At 45.2% G+C, this 19,232-nt stretch overlaps 1 protein-coding gene across 2 annotated transcripts; it reads left to right on the top strand.

Moving 5' to 3' along the window:
• The first annotated feature begins 565 nt into the window (after positions 1–565).
• Positions 566–17,241, top strand: ezh1 (enhancer of zeste 1 polycomb repressive complex 2 subunit). 2 transcript variants are annotated; one of them, XM_080857006.1, is made up of 20 exons: positions 566–789; positions 1,997–2,158; positions 2,519–2,644; positions 3,083–3,205; positions 3,630–3,747; positions 4,243–4,407; positions 4,895–4,997; positions 5,502–5,665; positions 7,318–7,409; positions 7,728–7,890; positions 8,137–8,330; positions 8,526–8,617; positions 8,722–8,750; positions 8,990–9,115; positions 12,446–12,627; positions 12,759–12,854; positions 13,298–13,379; positions 13,488–13,568; positions 14,446–14,530; positions 14,809–17,241. In XM_080857006.1, exons 2-20 carry the CDS (start codon positions 2,021–2,023, stop codon positions 14,867–14,869), a joined length of 2,220 nt encoding a protein of 739 aa, XP_080713132.1. In that variant the 5' UTR covers positions 566–789; positions 1,997–2,020; the 3' UTR covers positions 14,870–17,241. The 2 variants fall into 2 exon arrangements, with proteins under 2 accessions (XP_080713132.1, XP_080713131.1); XM_080857005.1 differs by having other exon boundaries at positions 1,997–2,212.
• The last annotated feature ends 1,991 nt before the right edge of the window (positions 17,242–19,232 follow it).

Raw genomic sequence — 19,232 nt, 5'->3', positions numbered from 1 at the left:
ACACGACACCCGCAGTTAACACGCGGAATAATTCACAAATATAGACACATTTGAATAAACTAACCATGAACTCTCTCTTGCATTCGGTTATATGCATTTGAGGCTACAATCCCCCAAAGACATAAGTAGTAGACCAATCAAACTGATCACCGCGTTGATTAGGTTACTTGGCTATTTGTAGCTTTGCTGTAGGACTAAAAGGCCTATAGGCTACTGGAGTGAATATCCACTCCAATCATTGTGTTGGTTTGAAAAGTATTAAAATCCATTTTTTTAATACCCTGACCATATTAACCGCATAAGCCATTTAGTAATAGTAGCCTATAGTATTAATACTATCATCCCCACCAGTATCATCGTTATTATTATTACTTTCAGCATAATCATCGTCGACGTTGTTCTTATTAATATTATTCTTACACGGAATGACAAATTATCCATTGAGATTTTGTTTTGTTTTTTTCTGTTTTAATTAACACATGTGTGAGTCGTCCTCCTGCAGCCAAACAACCGCGAAGTGGGAGCATTATAAAGACGTCACCGAAGCTCCGAGCGTGCCAGCGAAGTGCGCAGCTCTTAACTACACAACTCCAATCTCGGAATGCCTACAGACGTTACACAGTTTGTCACATCTCTTCGGATCCTCGATGGAAGCATTCTGACACCACAATCTGTGGTGGGTTCACAGCAGGAACGTATTTGCGTTGGCACAGGACGTTTCTGAATCGCTCTGGGACTCGAAGTCCTGAACGGAACGTTTCAACAGAGCTCGCACGTTTTTAACGAGAGGTAGGACACGGGGCTTCTGGAGGTATTTCTAACTGCGACAGTGTATCTCTGTAGGGCTTATCAGGAGTTTGTGCTAGTGCGCGTGAAGAGAGTGTGTTATAACGTGTCCAATGTCCATTTAGCGGTTTGCACAAATAGACTATTAACATCCAAAATCGGTCCTTTAAACCTGTCAGAATGAGATGTTGATGGACCGATAATAAGTGCGTTATTACACAGCACTCCTATCCACTCTGAACAGCACCCAGTGACTCTGCTTCAAACGATTAACCAATTATTTAGGTCGTAGAAGCTTCCAGACTTAATCGCGCAGAGCTTATGAAATCTGGAAAAGTAAAAGCCTGCTACGCACTTCACCGTTTTCATCTTGTCTCGCTGAGGCACGCCCACTTCCACTGTGCAGGGCTGGATGTGCTTGTGGGGCACGCGTGTTTTCTGCCAGCCACCGAGACAGCGAGTCACGCGTATGAACTGCGAACGATTGCCTCGCTCGATTTAAATGTCCAGGCTGGTGTACAATATATGGTATGACATTAATGCACGAGTGAACTATGTCCACGGGGGCACTAACGGGAAGATACGTCGCATAGGAAGTAGATGAGGGCTTTAAGCCTTTTAAAATGGGCAGAGCCAATTCTGTTTTTCTATCAACAGGGGGCAGTCCATCACACGCATCGTGAATCAACACTCTGGAATGACATGAAGTTTGAGTCATGCGTTTTGCAATGTGTGTGTGTGTGTGTGTGTGTGTGTGTGTGTGTGTGTGTGTGTGTGTGTGTGTGTGTGTGTGCACTGGACTTACAGTCATTGGTACCATTACCAGAAAGGCTTGGGGAGTATTTCTCAGAAATGAGCTCAGGATGTGAGAGCAGGTCATGGGGTTCTTGTTGGTGTGTAGGCTCTTTGAGGTTCTGTGAATTTGAACACAGCTTTCTGTCATGCTGTGCATTGATTCTTCATGTAGTGTGTGTGGTTTTATGTTGATCTATTTATGGGCATGTGTTTTCAGTCATGGGCATTCCTGTAGTGTGAACTGATAATAAGTGTTGTGTCATCCTGTGTGTCCTCAAATGATGATGATATAATGATGATGATGATGATGATGATGATGATGATGATGTGTGTGTCTACGCACATATGTGTGTTTGGGTGAGATTATGTGTGTGTGTTGATCATGATCTGAAACCCATTTTGAGTATTTTCCCAGTGACCTGGGACCATCAGGAGCAGCATGGAGGAGGCGGCGGCCTCCCAGCGCCCCCCTCTCAACAGGCCGGGGCGTGACCTCCAGGAGTGGAGGAGGAGGGTCAAGTCTGAGTACATGAGGCTGCGCCAGCTCAAGCGCTTCCGCAAGGTGGAAGAGGTCAAGGTGGGTAGGGGTCAGCCTCACTACCAGACCGCTTCCCTAACCTCCCACTCAAACGTAAACAAAACACACTCAGTCCATAAGCATGTCTATCATCCCCCCTATTGTATCATACAAACTGTAAAATGCAAGAAAACAGAGTATCCCTTAGATAGTGGATAGCACTTTATACTAATCGGAGTGTGAATTCTGAGATTAATATTTGGGAAACCTCTAGCAGGTCATCACAAAAACAAATGAGGGTTTGCAGCACATTCTCACATACCTGCTCTGCCTTGTCCAGTGGATATTGAACCTTATGTCTTCACTTTCACTGTCTCCCACTCCACTCCCTTCCCTCCCCTCTCCATTGCCCACCCTTAGGCCCTGTTCCTGGCCAACCGCTGTAAGATTGAGACCAGAACCCACCTCCTGAATGAGGAGTGGTCCAAACGCAGGGTCCAGTCCATCCCCCTAGCCACGGCCACAGGGTCTCTGCCCAACAAGAAGGTAACAGAGCGAGAGAGAGAGAGAGAGAGAGAGAGAGAGAGCGATAGAGAGAGAGAGAGAGAGAGACTGCTCTCTCTGCTCTGAGATGCTTATGCATGTCACTAACACACCCAGTCCAGTCATACTTGTTTTTACTGTTAAAGGCCTTAATTTATTTATTTATTTTAAATGCATAATAATCATTATCATGCGATGATAATATCATTTATAATTCCATTATAAAACTATAGTCCCTATGTGTGGCATGTTGTGATGCAGCACACTTCATCTTCATTGACGACCCATCTTAGCCATTACAAAGAGCAATTCATTTTGAAATCAATAACTGTAACGGTCATTATTATACAGAAACTGCTATTTGCGGAAGATGATCATTTTAACCTGTGCATCCCTTGACCACTTCCTGAATATTACTTCTCTTTTGTCGTCCAATCACAGGTTTGCATGGTGGAATTCGGTTTCTCTCCTTTCCAGAACCAGACCGTTGCTATGCGACCTCTAACAACAGTTGCTGGGATACCATTTATGTACTCCTGGTCTCCTCTGCAGCAAAACTTCATGGTGAATCAACATATGTTGTCATGCACACAAATTCACATTCACACACACACACACACACACACACACACACATACACGCACACACACACACACACACACACACACACACACACACACACACACACACACACACATACACACAGAATGAAGGAGAGAGAGAGAGAGAGAGAGAGAGAGAGAGAGAGAGATAGACAGCGGAAATGCAGTGTATTTATGTAGGTCATTCTGTATCTACTCTTAAACATCCAAAAGCATGCTGTCACAGTGTCTATTTTACCTTATGAAAAGGATGAAGTGTACTTGATGACTCATTCTTTTCATCACGTATTGTTCTTGCCTGCTCCCTCACTCACTCTTTCTTTCTATCTCACACACACACACACACACACACACACACACACACACACACACACACACACTGGCAGGTGGAGGATGAGACGTTTCTCCATAACATCCCGTACATGGGCGATGAGGTACTAGAGCAAGATGAAGCCTTCCTGGAGGAGCTGATTGATAACTACGACGGTGTCCATGGTGACAGAGGTGAGCTCAGACACGACCTCTAATCCTCCCCACACAGCTGCTTCTAGTCCCAGCTGCAGCCAACACCCAGTACAGAGGCAGTACAGTACAGACAAGTTCGGACGACCAGTGAGCTGAAACACCATGGTCTGGACCTGTGTAGCTAAAATAAAAGTCATTTGCAGGAATCATAGCTGTTAGCGGTCGTAGGGTCAGTTAGAGTCAGTGGGAAAACTAGCTGCGTTAGAGGCAGTCAGGTGACCTCTAGAGGCAGTCAGGTGACCTCTGCAGGGTACCCTCCCAGAGCTGAATGGTAATATTCGACCCCCATCTGCAACCTGCCGATCTCCATCACAGGGCTGAAGCCTCCTTAACACACAGAAGTGAAGCCTATCGTTGTAGTCTGAATGTATGATCTGTGAAACCAACTCGGGGAGTAACTGGTGACTAGATATTTTGTCAGTGACCTCTCTCTCTCTCTGCATGTGTGTGTATGTGTGTGTGTGTGTGAGACAGAGGGAGGCTTTATAGGTAATGAGATCTTTAAGGAGCTGGTGGAGGCTCTGAGCCAATACTCCGACCACGAGGAGGATGAGGAGGAGGCAGAGGAGGGAGAGAGGAAGAGCGTAGCGGAGGAGCCCAAAGAGGGACCGGTCACCATGCTGAGTAGCAATAGTGAAAGTAAGTACCCTAACCCCATCTGAGGGTGTTAGTGGTGTGTCATTTCAATAAGATCTGCCTCTTGAATTTGCTTCAACCTTAGAGTTGATAGTAGTTGGTGGTGTGTGCAAGTGTTTGCTTGTGTGTGTCTGTGTTTGTGTTTTTGTGTACCAAGCGTTATTTACTTTGAACAGGGACCTTGTTCCCAGTGTTGGCTGGAGAAACCTGTTTGTCCCTGACAGGCAGTCGGCAGAGGTCAGGTTACAGAACAGCATGACCTTAAATCAAATAACACAGACATATAACACTCACACACACAAGATTAAAGCACACAGCAAGCTTCTTCTAGATTATGTATTATGTTCTAGAATAATGTGCCACTGTGTTATGCTGTGTTATACCAATGGGCGTTATTGTGTACCGTATAGTACACTACAAACCCCACATTCTTTTTCTGAACCCCTGTTTGTGTCATGTGTTACACCAGTGTGTGCTTTGCCCAACTCAGGCCTTGAGGGGTCCAATAGTCTGAAGATGCCTCATGACAAGATCTTCACTGCAATTGCGTCCATGTTCCCCTACAAAGGCACTATGGCGGAGCTGAAACAGAAGTATGAGCCAAAACTTTATAATGAGAACTTATAAATGCATTATAGACATTCTTACAAACCATGTATAAACAGTTTTACCTGCGCAGTGCGCACCATAAAGACAAACGAAGAAGGCTTGCTTGTTCAGTAGAGGTGAATTACATATAGATCAAAGAGGACCACAATTTAAAATTGTGCATAGAGAGGAAGTCATAGAAAAGGACAGAGGTTCTGTGTTGATTGATAATGTCAAAATAATAGCCCCTGGCATCGAATGCTAGATCTGAAAAAAGCTTGATAACCAACTAGAAAGTTTTGCATTTTATATTTGCTTCCTCACATGCACACACACACACACACACACACACACACACACACACACACACACACACACACACACACACACACACACACACACACACACACACACACACTCACACACACACACACACACACACACACACACACACACACACACACACACACACACACACACACACACACACACACACACATGCACGGCAGGTACAAGGACCTCCTGGAACCGCCAAGTCCAGTGAAGTGCCCACCGCTGTGCACCCCAAACATAGATGGTCCGTTTGCCAAGTCAGTCCAGCGGGAGCAGAGCCTCCACTCCTTCCACACTCTCTTCTGCCGACGCTGCTTCAAGTACGACTGCTTCCTCCACCGTAAGTCCCCCCTTACTTTCTTTCTCCCATCAGAAGTGTCTCTGCTGCTTCAAATATGACTGCTGCGTCCATTTGAATAGCTCTCATTATACCATAAGCTTTTGAGCGATTTGAAGAATTTTTGAGAGACTTCAAGCACAGGTTTTTATCCATACCAAGTCTTTAAGAGACTTCAAGCACAGGTTTTATCCATACCAAGTCTTTAAGAGACTTCAAGCACAGGTTTTATCCATACCAAGTCATTAAGAGACTTCAAGCACAGGTTTTTAGTCTTGCCCAGGCGTTCAGATGTGACCAGAAGTCTTTCCTTGCTGCTTGTCAGCTTCTCCTGACTCCTTGTTATATTTAGATGGCTCTCTGTCTTTGCTGGCTTCTGTCTGCTGTGTCCTACATTAGAGAGAAAGACCACTCTGTCACTTCCCTGTCACCGTAGCCTCAGTTGTTCCCCTCTGAATCCCATTCCAATTCATCTCTTCTCTTCTGTGCGCTTGCTTTGAGAGCTTGAGTAGTTCTGTTGTCATAATGAGGACAAAAGCTTTTCCTGTCCACCAGACTTTTCCCATCTGTATAGCATTGCTCTGCATTCATTCTCTGTGTTTCTCTCTCTCTCTCTCTCTCTCTCTCACACACACACTCTCCTTCTCTCTCTCTCTCTCACACACACACAGTCTCTCTCTCTCTCTCTCTCTCTCTCTCTCCCTCTCTATGTCCTACTGACATAAGCTCCTCTCTCTTTTGATTCATGGCCTGTTTTAATGTATTTTTATTTGTCCTCAAAATGTTCCAAAACGGCTTTTATAACAGTTTTAATGTAATTTCTACCCACTACTTTTATTTGGTAGCTGACGTCAATGTTTTCTCCATGCTTCATCCTTTTAGCAAGAGGCAAGTGTTCTTCAGCAAAACGACAATAGGTTAGCAGCATGAATAATGTTCAGCAAGGCCAACCAAGAAAGCGGCGCTGAAAAAAGGAAGTAAAAAAGAGAACAGAATAAGTCTGCTGCTAAGCTCAAGTTGATAAAGTCTTATTGGAGGAGCTGCATGGAGCAGGATAGATGATTGGCCACACTCTCAGTACAGAACAGCAGAGCCTGGAAGTTGGCCTTGAGCAGTGTTGTCAATGACTTAGACTGAGGCCCACAGGATGAACTTTATAAAGTACTCAGGTCAGGTTTCTCTTTGTTATGGAGTGGAAACAGGGATTTCAATCTTCAGAAATGTTATTTCCTCCCATATGTTGGAAAATGTGCACCTGCTGGCATCTGTAGCAAGAAAACATATTTGCACCAGGGCTAATCACAGTTATGTTACGTGACTGACTCCTCCCAATAGATTTTTTTCGTTCACATCGTTCAACGTGTTCTCACAGTAGTCATTCTGTAAAAAGCCACAGCCCCCAAAAAAGTATTAACTCTTTAACGTTTTATGACTTCCATGATAAACTGTGAACATAACGATCAGTTCTGCTGCGATTAAACTATTTGACACGTATACCCCATTGTCCACACAGACATAGACTTATACCCCAGTGTAGACACAGACATAGACTTATACCCCAGACATAGATTGTACTACGGGGTCCATCCCTACACATAGATCTAACATTGGCTGCTTGTATTATTTTGTGAGAATGTGTTTCTCTGTGCTCTCAGCCTTCCATGCTTCACCCAATGTTTACAAGAGGAAGAACAAAGAGATCCGCATGGAGACAGAACCATGTGGGCTGGATTGCTTCCTTCTGCAGGTGTGACTGACCAACCACAAGAAACATCACAGACTACAGACATAACAGGCAACAATTCCAACACAGACAGCAATCTACATTCTAAAGACAACACACAGCACAGCTACACCAGACAACATACAACAGCCCCACAGTTCAAAGAGACACACAGTAAAATCATAGACATTTCCCAACATTGAAGTATACTTACACACAGTAAAATCATAGACATTTCCCAACATTGAAGTATACTTTCACACAGTATACTTACCACAGGCCTAATGTATCTACAGACACCCTAATGTATGCTCTCTGTCTCTTTGTTTCCTTGTCCATTAGAAAGGGGCAAAAGAGTTTGCTGACCAGAACATGCTAAAATCTCAGCGCTGGCGTCGCGGGCGTCGGCAGCCCGGTGCCTCCAGCTCTGGTGGCCCTGCGTCAACTGGCTCTGCGGAGGGGAACAAAGAAGGGGACAGCGACCATGACACCACCAGTTCCTCAGGTTGGCAAAGAACCCACTCTCACACACACATAATGCTTGCGTGTAAGGATATCTTAAAATATCCTGAGGCACTGAAAGCTGAACTTCTTCCTTTTGTCGGTCTCTGTGGGGTGTTCTGTGTGTGTGCATATGTCCACGTGCGTGTGTGTGTGTGTGTGTGTGTGTGTGTGTGTGTGTGTGTGTGTGTGTGTGTGTGTGTGTATGTGTGTATGTGTGTGTGTGTATATATGTGTTGGTGTGTCTCAGAAGGTAACTCCCGCTGCCAGACCCCCACCAAGCAGAAGCAGGAGGAGGAGAGGGGGGAGGAGGACAAGGCTGAGGCCCAGGGAGAGCAGCAGTGGAGCGGGGCGGAAGAGTCTCTCTTCAGGGTCCTCCACGGCACCTACTTCAACAACTTCTGCTCCATCTCCAGACTCATCGGCACCAAGACCTGCAGACAAGTCAGTGCTGCTCAGAGATCTCTCTGTCTCTGTGTTTTATTTTCTCTTGTTCTGATTTCTCTCACGTTCGTGTTTGCACATAGATTTTCATTCGGGTGTTTGTTTGTTATCTCAAGCGCCTGAATGCATGTGTGTGCTCAAGTGAGTTTATGTGTGTGTGTGTGTGTGTGTGTGTGTGTGTGTGTGTGCTTTCAGGTTTACGATTTCGCCGTGAAGGAGATGCTGTTTCACCGTGTGCCAGTGCAAGAGGGAGGGGTGGCTCCACAGAAGAAAAAGAGGAAGCACAGGTATGATTGACAAGTAGCAGTCAACCATAACATAAATACAGCAGATTGCAATGATGTGTAAGAATCAGCATTTAAATGCATTAAGCTGTGTTTTGCCATTGCAGGTTATGGGCCAAAATCCAGCTGAAAAAAGGTACCTCATCCTTCAAAAATGTATTTTTATTATGTAATGTAAATGTGTATATCTGCCTGTCCATCTGCCAGCCTGTCTGTCTGTCTGTCTGTCTGTCTGTCTGTCTGTCTGTCTGTCTGTCTGTCTGTCTGTCTGTCTGTCTGTCTGTCTGTCATTTCAACCCTGATTGTTTAAGTGCTTCTGTGTGGTTGTGTACAGGTAAAGTATTGGTCTAATAACTGTACCTCTGCCCCACACAGATAATTCGTCCAATCAAGTGTATAACTACCAGCCATGTGACCACCCTGAGCACCCATGTGACAGCTCCTGCCCCTGCGTGATGACCCAGAACTTCTGTGAGAAATTCTGCCAGTGTGACCACGAGTGTAAGTGGCTCTTCAGAACAAACACACACACACACACACACACACACACACACACACACACACACACACACACACACACACACACACACACACACACACACACACACACACACATACATACATTCACGCTAACAAAAAACTAACACTCACACACATGCAAACACACATCTGCAAACACAAACATACACGCTCTCTCTCTCTCTCTCTCTCTCTCTCTCTCGCTCCCGCTCTCTCTCTCTCTCTCTCTCTCTCACACACAAACACACACAAACACACACACGCATCAGCAAACACAAACACACTCTCTCGCATAGACTCTCTCTCACCACACACTCACACAGACAAATAAACACAAATCTTGACACAAATGTGCAAAAGCAAATCCCTCTGGCTGCGAAAGAAGGACAGGCCTAGTGTGTAGGCTGCTCAGAGGATATTATCCTCACCTAAATGCTCAATCCCTCTTTTTTTTCCTTCCCAAATACCTCTTCTTTGGCTCCCTCCTCTTTTATCCCTCGCTCTTTTGTCTCCCTTCTCCCTCTCTCACACCGCTGTAACCGGAGAGGAGTGGCAGTACAGTGATCTGTCTCAGGTGTTGGATGTGACCCATTCATTAATGAGAAGAGGAAGAGAGAGAGAGAGAGAGGGAGAGAGAGAGAGAGAGAGATAGAGAGAGAGAGAAAGAGAGAGAGAGAGAAAGGGATAGAGAGACAGAACATGACAGAGGAAAAAAAGAAGGAGAGAGATATGGAGAGCGATGGAGAGAGAGGCAAGGGGAGGGAGGGGGAGGGACACAAAGTCCAAACATACTCCTGTGCTGCCTCACAGTGGGAATACATGAACGATAGAGTGGAAAGAGAGCGAGAGAGGGAGAGACAGAGAGAGAGAAAGAGAGAGAGAGAGAGGGAGGGAGAGAACATGGGAGCTGGGAGTGATAAAGTGTTGCAGGGAGATTTCAGCTCTCACTGGGCCTGACTTTTATGATTGGCCTCTTCTGCTTCCTACCGCTCTTCTCCCACCTTCCATAGGCAGAGAGCCAAGAGGAAATGACTTAGGGTACATTGTGTGAGAGCAGTGGTCTCCAGATAAATTGTATTTGTGTGTGAGTGTGTGTGTGTGTGTGCGTGTGCGTGTGCGTGTGCGTGTGCGTGTGCGTGTGCAAGTGCGCGTGTACGTGTACGTGTACGTGTACGTGTACGTGTACGTGTACGTGTACGTGTACGTGTACGTGTACGTGTGTTTGAGAGAGAGAGAGAGTGTGTATATATCCGTGTAAGTTTATATTTGATGTGTGTTGAGCAGAAACACTGAGACTTGTGCAATCTGAAAGGGATCTGACACAGTTGCAGTGTTCTGGAACATCAATTACTCATAAATAACGGGTACAGACACACACACACACACACACACACACACACACACACGCACACGCACAAACACACACACACACTCTCTCACACACACACACTCACACACACACACACACACACACACACACACACACTCTCTCACACACACACACACACACACACACACACACAAGCACGCGCACAAACACACACACACACTCTCTCACACACACACACTCACACACACACACACACACACACACACACACACACACACACACAGCCCTGTGAGTATGCACAGATACATCTAGACAACACATCCCCACACTCTCACACAGGCTGACACACACCAAACCACACAGTCGACATGGAACAGATGTGTGGACTCAAGAGACTGCGAAACCCACGATGGTCCAAACTTGAACACAAACACATGCAGAGACCAGAAACAAAGTCTCAGTCGTGCAGTCTGGTGCAGTCGTAAGTCTAATACTGGAGAGGAATATGACGGCTTTGGAAAATGAACTTGTCTTCATGTGGGACTTGCAGTGACAGACACTAAAAATAGTGCAAAAGAAAGAAGAATTGCAAATCAGTAAGGTTTGAAGAAGGATGTTGATGCGAATTACAAAAAGCAAACCTAGAAGGAGGTTGAGATGGGAGTTGTTGTACAGTGTAGTTAGTGACATGGGTCGTTTTCTGAGTGAGGATAGTCTGAAGCTAACTATGAAGAGATTGAGTGGCAGCATATCATACATTTGATTTCCCCTTCTTTGAACATTCTAGTAAATGCAAGGTAAATGTTTTCCCAGTATTTCTTTTTCTAAACGCAAACATGTTTCCTAATCATATTTAACCGACCGGTCAGTAGACTGTAACGATGTGAGTGACATCAGCCAGGCCCCAGCAGACTTTAGTGCACAGCTGCGTTCTGCACTCTTGGCACTCCCTGCCCTCAGAGACTGGGGGAAGGGTTATAAAATCCAAAAGGTCTGTCGTTTACTGGCACTAACACATCTAATGGCTACAGTGACACATACCAGTGAAGAAGACCATTAGCTATAATGAGCTGAATGATGTCCATTAAACCACCACTAGAGGGCCACAGGAGACCATCATTCATTCAGTGTGGCGTTGGACTGGGATATTTGACTAAAAGATTCTGTGGTTCTCAGGTCTCAGTTTTTATTTATTTTTTATTTTTTTTTCTATCACACCCAGAGTGACAGCTAAACGTGGGTGTTACAGAACTCCCAACTCAGACACCCGGTGATAAATATAGCTTATTTCCAGGAGTTGTGTTTTGCAGCTCACCATAGTATTACTTCTGCATCGTGATTGTATAAATGACTACCATCAGTACAAAGGGTCTACATCACTACATAACCGTTGGCAGTTTCCCATGACAGTCTCCATCATTCCTCCTCCCTGTAACCCGCCCACAGTGATGCTGTGCCCAATGCCATTGCCATGGCGTGCCAGAGTGACTGCAGCAGACCCAGTGCAAGCAGCCGTCTTCGCTATGGGTCTGCGCTGCTCACAGGGGGTGACCTCAGTCCATACTCATCAGGGAGTCTGGCTATAGGCTCTTCTCCAATTGCTCCAAGGACAGATTATCTCATGTACTACTTATTAGGAGCGCCCAGTGTGTGCCACTGTGTGTTTTGCTAATCTCTGCAATGGCATTTAAGTAACTAAAGCCGCTAAAGTAACTGTTATCTGTTAACAGATAAAATGTGTTGCACAGTTTGTCAGTTTTCAGTTTGTCTGCTACTAAGCAAACTCTATATACTGTATGTTAAAAATATTATCCAGCCTGTGTACAAACTGTCACCCCTTTGCAGTGTTATTGTGTCTACACTACAAATAGATATTAACGCAAAACGGATGTCATTGTTATGGAAAGTTTGGAGTTCAGCCTTAAATGACATAATTTAGTCGTCAGTCTTAATCATGCCTTACCCTCCCCACGTGGCTGCAGGTCAGAACCGTTTCCCCGGCTGCCGCTGTAAGACGCAGTGCAACACTAAGCAGTGCCCGTGCTACCTGGCCGTGCGGGAGTGCGACCCCGACCTCTGCATGACCTGTGGTGCGGCCGACGAGCACTGGGATAGCAAGCAGGTGTCCTGCAAGAACTGCAGCATCCAGAGAGGCCTGAAGAAGGTATGAGGGCCAGAGGCGTGACTATGAATGAATGGAGTTGTATTACTGACTAATAACACAGGTATAAGCATTAGCATTAGAGTGTCTTGAGAAGGTCGTCTGTAATGGGACTCAATGGTCTGTGTGTTCAGCATCTCCTGCTGGCTCCCTCTGATGTGGCCGGGTGGGGCACCTTCATCAAAGAGTCCGTTCAGAAGAATGAGTTTATCTCTGAGTACTGTGGAGAGGTAAGCAGGCACACACACACACACACACACACATACACACACACACAAACAGACACACAAAGACACACACACACACACAACAACACACACACACACACACACACACACACACATACACACACACACAACATGTGCTTGGGTCTGATCAATGATGCATATTTGTACCAGTGAACAGTTTCTTGTTCTACATGCAGCCCAGCAGATCCGAGGGTTCAGTCATGTGATACACCACCATGTTTGTGTGTGTGTGTGTGTGTGTGTGTGTGTGTGTGTGTGTGTGTGTGTGTGTGTGTGTGTGTGTGTGTGTGTGCGTGCGTGTGCGTGCGTGCGTGTGTGTGTGTGTGTGTGTGTGCGTACGGCGTGCGTGCGTGCGTGCATGCGTGCGTGTGTGTGTGTGCGTGCGTGCGTGTGTGTGCACGTGTTGCATGTGTGTGTGCATTTAGATGATTTCGCAGGACGAGGCCGACAGACGTGGGAGAATCTATGACAAATACATGTCCAGCTTCCTCTTCAATCTGAATAACGGTATGAGAGCAGCACTGTGCACCTGTGACACTCACACATCCATGTGGAAAGAGAAGAGCATGCTAAGTTCACTTACCCCCACTTTGCCTGTTTGTGTTGCCTGAACAGACTTTGTTGTGGACGCCACGCGGAAAGGGAACAAAATCCGCTTTGCCAATCACTCTGTCAATCCCAACTGCTATGCAAAAGGTACGAGTGAGTCAACTGTACAGTCTGTGAAATTCTGGTTCCATGTGGTTCTTCTTCTGTTCTCCTGGTTTAACAGTCATTAAGAATATTACTAACCTCTAGGGACAAGGTCCTGCATGACTTGCATGAGTCATATGTCATATTCAAATGACCAAGCTCACATAAAATGTTGTCTTATAAAAGGAAATTACACATGGAATTACAACACAGAGTCTGGTTCCAAAACAGTAGAAAACTAGTGATAGCAGCTGACAAGCAGTAACATTAGTGGCTCAGATCTGTCTGAGTACGATCTGTATGATTTATTTTTTCTTGGTCACGGGTAGGCAGATTATGTGGGACACATTTAAAACTGCCCCATCTCCCAAGGTAACTTTGGCCTGTGTCGCTCACGCTCATTGGTGTTTCCATAGCAACATTCTTATGTTTGCAGCGCTGCCCCAGAGGGTGAGGGACAGCAGAGAGCAGGCAGCATTTCACAGAGCGTGCACAAACACAGAAACACATAAGAATCAAATTACTCCAAAACAGCACTATAATGCTTGTGAGTCTAGTTTATTCACACACACATTTACAATTGAATCGCTACTTTGCATATTAAATCAAAAAAAAGATATGTTTTGCCACAAAGCACAGATGTATTGAGCTTTCTGCACCACAGCGCCATCTGGATTTGGTGGGGCAGTGCCCCATGTGCCCCTAATGTAGAAACGCCACGGGTGTCAATATTATAATATTGATATATAACTGAACAGGACTTTTATGTTATGCCTTACTGCCATTAAGGTTAACACCACAGCATAAGATGAAGGACGACATTCAAGCTGTCAGTCTGTTCGGCCCCTCATTACGTATTTTCTTAACACTTTCCTTGCAGTTGTCATGGTGAATGGAGACCACCGCATTGGGATCTTTGCCAAGCGAGCCATCCAGCAAGGGGAGGAGCTTTTCTTCGATTACAGGTTGAGCATCATCATAAACACACATTCATATGAACATGCATTTACAGTGCACACTCTACAGACACAATGGAAGCTTTCACACAGCCATGCATACATCTGCATGTATATGCATGCATGAATGTATGCAAGCACACGTAGAAACATATGCACAAACGCTCTCAACAATGCATAGGCAGGGGCACACACTCACAAACACATACACACACACACACACAAACACACGCACACACACACAGATGCATGCCTGAAAACTCACACTGTTTTTTCTATTTTATCAGATACAGCCAAGCTGATGCACTGAAGTATGTGGGAATCGAGAGGGAGATCGATGCTGTCTAATCAAAGGACGCGTCCTCCACACCCTGAACTTTGATCTCTGACCTGGAGTTTAAACACCCACGTTCCTGACCCCACTGCATTCCGTCGCACTGAGTCTGGTCTGTATGCCACAGAAGCTCAGCCACTAGCCTTACACCAGATGGCAGCTCCTCTGCCCATGTCAAGTCAAATATCTCAATCACACAACCGCATCCAACACAAAACTCTTCCCCCCAGGTCTCTCTGTAACCAATCAGTGTACTGTGTTTGCTCTCAGCTCCACTTCTTCTGACTTGTGTACCTGAAGCTTTCGAAGCTCTATTTATCTGACTCACTCACTCACTCACTCACTCTGCATTCTAACGGCTCTGCTGCTCTGTATGTTAGCTTGGTTTGGTCTGAGGACACCTGTGCTATGCCTTGGTGTCGTGACACAGACACATGCTATAGTCTAGTTAGTCCTCCTCTGTAGCTCTCTTCTCTGGTGACCTAGCTAAAGGTGTAGTCTACTCCTCTCAACACACGCTAACTACTAATCTTATCTCTGTGCAAGCTCTCAGACACTGGACATCCGGCGTGTAATCTGATTAGCCCTCAACACATGTGTCTCTTATAGGGCAGCTAGAGGGCCTGTCTGGGCAGGATTTTGCCAACCCATAGCTCCACATGGATGCCTCCGTGGCTTAAGAACGGGCTCGCCCCTAGCTCATCCCTAACCTGAGCTTACAGACGCCATCATCTTTCCCTGACAGTTAATCAGTTTTAAGGATTTAAAACAGTTCAAATAAGTAAAAGTTATCAGTATCTATTAGAAAAGGCCTGAGGAAAAACATGACCTGGTGAATATGAACAGCCACTCAATTTTAAAAAAGCTTTTCATTGCAAAAAGCAGAGGAAGGTGATTTGAAAAAATGAAAAAGCCAGATGTGATTTTGTTTCAGTGTGTTACCCATGTTGTTGTTGAGGTAGCCTGGCCCTAACAGACTCTGAGGTAATAAATAAAGAAATACTGATGTCATGTTGTCCAGAGCAGATGGAGAACAGCATCCATGGGGGAGAGATAGAGTTCAGAAGACAGATGAAGGGACTAGAGGGAGAATAAAGAATAAAGGATTGAAAGACAGACAGACAGACAGACAGACACAGAAGGCCTAGAAGAGGACTAAGGGATAGAGAGCGTCTGGAAGGACAGAACAAAGATAGCACACAGGCTTGGGATAGCACCACTTACAGTAGTTCCAAATCAAGTAGCTACCCTGTTGCTAACATGTGTTTTGCCATATATACAGATCTGCATTCATAGCCTAAACGCGATCTCAGTTTTACCATCCCCATGTAACCAATCTCACAGGACTTCTGTTGCAGTAGATCATAGAGATAACTTTAGCAGGGACTTCTGCTGCTCTCTACTGGATAGGCAACAGAAAAGCATCCAGACACACCTAGGACTGTGGTCATCCATCTTATATGTTCCGCCACCCCGACAGCACAGACTCCATCTTTCCCTGGTAGCCTACCATATATGCATACTTGACTGAGCTTGTCACCCTTGATTAGCAGAACACACCTGATGTAGTAATGAACAGCATTTTAATGACATTGATTTCACACAGATGTGCTTGGGCCAGGGAGAGATGCAGAGAGCAGAATTGAGAATCGCTGATGTAGGGAAACTAGTATGGCCATTGAACTGGGTGGTCAGCTGGTTGTTGCAAATGTATGTTACATGACAGGGAAGGCAATGAATTCCTCACTTTTGGAAATCTAAAAATGTATCAAACATATAAAGCTTGTTTGCAAGTGTTAGTTATCATCTCTAATGACCCCTTTCGTGAGAGAAATGTTACCAAATACAACCAGGCCTTAAGTATTTTTATGTCCAATTAAAAAGATGTTTACAAAACGATCATATTAAGCTATTTCTATGCTACTATGTGTCATATGGTCATTATGAAGTGAGCCTGAGGGCGTCAGTTAGACCTTAAAAGAGGCCTTTACTTGGAGCCCTAGGCAAGATGCTGATTACAGCACTTTGCCATGTGTCCAGGAGGCCGCAAGAGGTAAGATGAGAATGTTACATTTTAAATGCTATCGCTGGATGCTGTAGCTGTGGCTAGGCTAACTAGCCTCTTGCAGACCGCAGGAGAGATTAGGGTTGATGTATGCATGTGTGTGCCACCAGGTGTGTGCATGTGTGTGTACTCACTCGGGTCTCCTGACCTGAAAGATAAATATATTGTCCTTGACATCCGTCCCCTCATTCCAAAAGATGTATGACGAGCAATCTGAGACGTGTGTGCGCTCCTGTGCTAATATTACAAATAAAATGCTATGGGATCTCCTCCTGTCATGTAAATGTAAGCAGATATGTGTATGAAAGAAATAAACTACATTTATACAGTATCACGTCTCTGAGGTTTGCATGGTCTTATTATTTCTGATGAGGAAATGAGGGAAAGAAAAAGGCACAGTGTTCCTTCAAGCTCATTTTATTGAAGTGACAGTTTGGTTTAGCGTCTCAATTTTACACAGTCATGGTTATATACAAAGGTAGTAACACAGAAAAATAATGTTTACAAGATGACTACAAAAGGAAAAAAAAATAGGAATAATCGATGTTTTTCTAAAAATAGTGAAACACTGCAGGCGACCTAGAAGAACTTACCCTGACCTTTGACCCTAAACTTGAACTCTGACCTTGTGAACCAAACTCACCCTTCTAGTTCACCTTCATCTGTGAAGGAGTGATTAATCACAAAAGAGACAATGGCAAAATAACGCAAAAGCCAACATCCTATCATGGACCTGAGGGACCATCCAGAGATCCTCTACAACCTACATTTGATCCCCCCCTATCCAAAACAGCTGATCCCTGAACACTAACTTAGAGTAATGAGCATCTGAGTCTCTATGTACACACATTCCATTTGAAAGACATACATTACGCTGTGCTAGGAATGCTTAAGTCACTTTTTATGACAGGTTTATGCCTCACACGTGAAGGCTTTAGTACATCCGGCTACAACCCTCGACTTGCACCAAGCTAAATCAGCTCATACATAATGGACAGAGAGGGGGAGACTGATGTGAGAACCCAGTGGCATCAGAGCTGGCATGACTAACAGCCCACCTGAAATGGATTCTCTATTCACTATTGGAACAAGATAATACAAATGTACAATGATACGAGAATCCCTGTTTTGTAAGACATGGGGGGGGTGGGGGGATGGGGGGGGGAGGAGCGGATATAGGAAAAAATGAATAGGGATCATCCAGAGGTAGAAGAGTGGAACACAGTGGGCTGAATGGAGTGGGTTTGCCTCAGTCAGACTCATCACAGAAACAGCACGCGCATGAAGAGTGGGACAGTGGACTGAATGGAGTGGGTTTGCCTCAGTCAGACTCATCACAGAAACAGCACGCGCATGAAGAGTGGGACAGTGGACTGAATGGAGTGGGTTTGCCTCAGTCAGACTCATCACAGAAACAGCACGCGCATGAAGAGTGGGACAGTGGACTGAATGGAGTGGCTTTGCCTAGCAGCCAATTCCTCAGTCAGACTCATCACAGAAACAGAACGCACATGAAGCAACACGATCCATAGTTCCCTCTAACACTCGCGATCCAAACTCACTTTCAGCGTCTTTCAACCATTACAGTACAAACCAGTCAAATCAGGAAACAAAGTTCATATACATTTTATATATTTATGTGTAGCCTACATAAATATAAGACTCTAAGTGCAATAAGGGGTGTCTTAGGTGATTGAACTAGTACTGGAAGCGAAAGAAACTCTCATTATTGCATTACGAAGCAAAGTGCATAAAGACATGCTGTTGGGATGCATAGCTTTTCGAAAATGGCACATGGCTTCTATCTAGTTCTTATCTAATGACTCTGACCTTGTTCTTCTTCTGTGTCAGCACTGATGTGAGCATTAGAGCGTCACCACCTACTGCTTTAGTTACGATGAGCTCATGGATAGCTGCGCAGCGGCGACAGATATGCTGTCCTATTGCAAGCGTCATAGAGATGAATACTACAGCACACTTGTGAAGGATGACGTAATTGATCCCAGAGTTGAATCACATTCAACTCTATTCCAGTCTGCTGCATGCAGTAGAGCCGTGTGGCCAACGGGAGGTGATGAAGAGTCACATGACAACTCAGGGAGCCATTTGCGCGGCCCACTTAGAGAAAGACTATTAGCATGAACGCCTCCACCACAAGGGCAGGCCTTTGGTACAGGACTCTGGTCTCCTTGATTCAGCATTACCACTGCAAGTATTGTGACTGTCACAAAAATAGACTGAATACAGAGAAAGCAGACACATCTGAAATCTGAACCGAGGTCATATTTCAGCAGAACAGCGGAGGACAGGCG

This window comes from Sprattus sprattus, assembly GCF_963457725.1.
Source record: "Sprattus sprattus genome assembly, chromosome: 18".
In the NCBI taxonomy this organism is placed as follows: Eukaryota; Metazoa; Chordata; class Actinopteri; order Clupeiformes; family Clupeidae; genus Sprattus; species Sprattus sprattus.
Note: the sequence above shows the minus strand (reverse complement) of the source record. Positions and strands in the feature narration are given on the sequence as shown.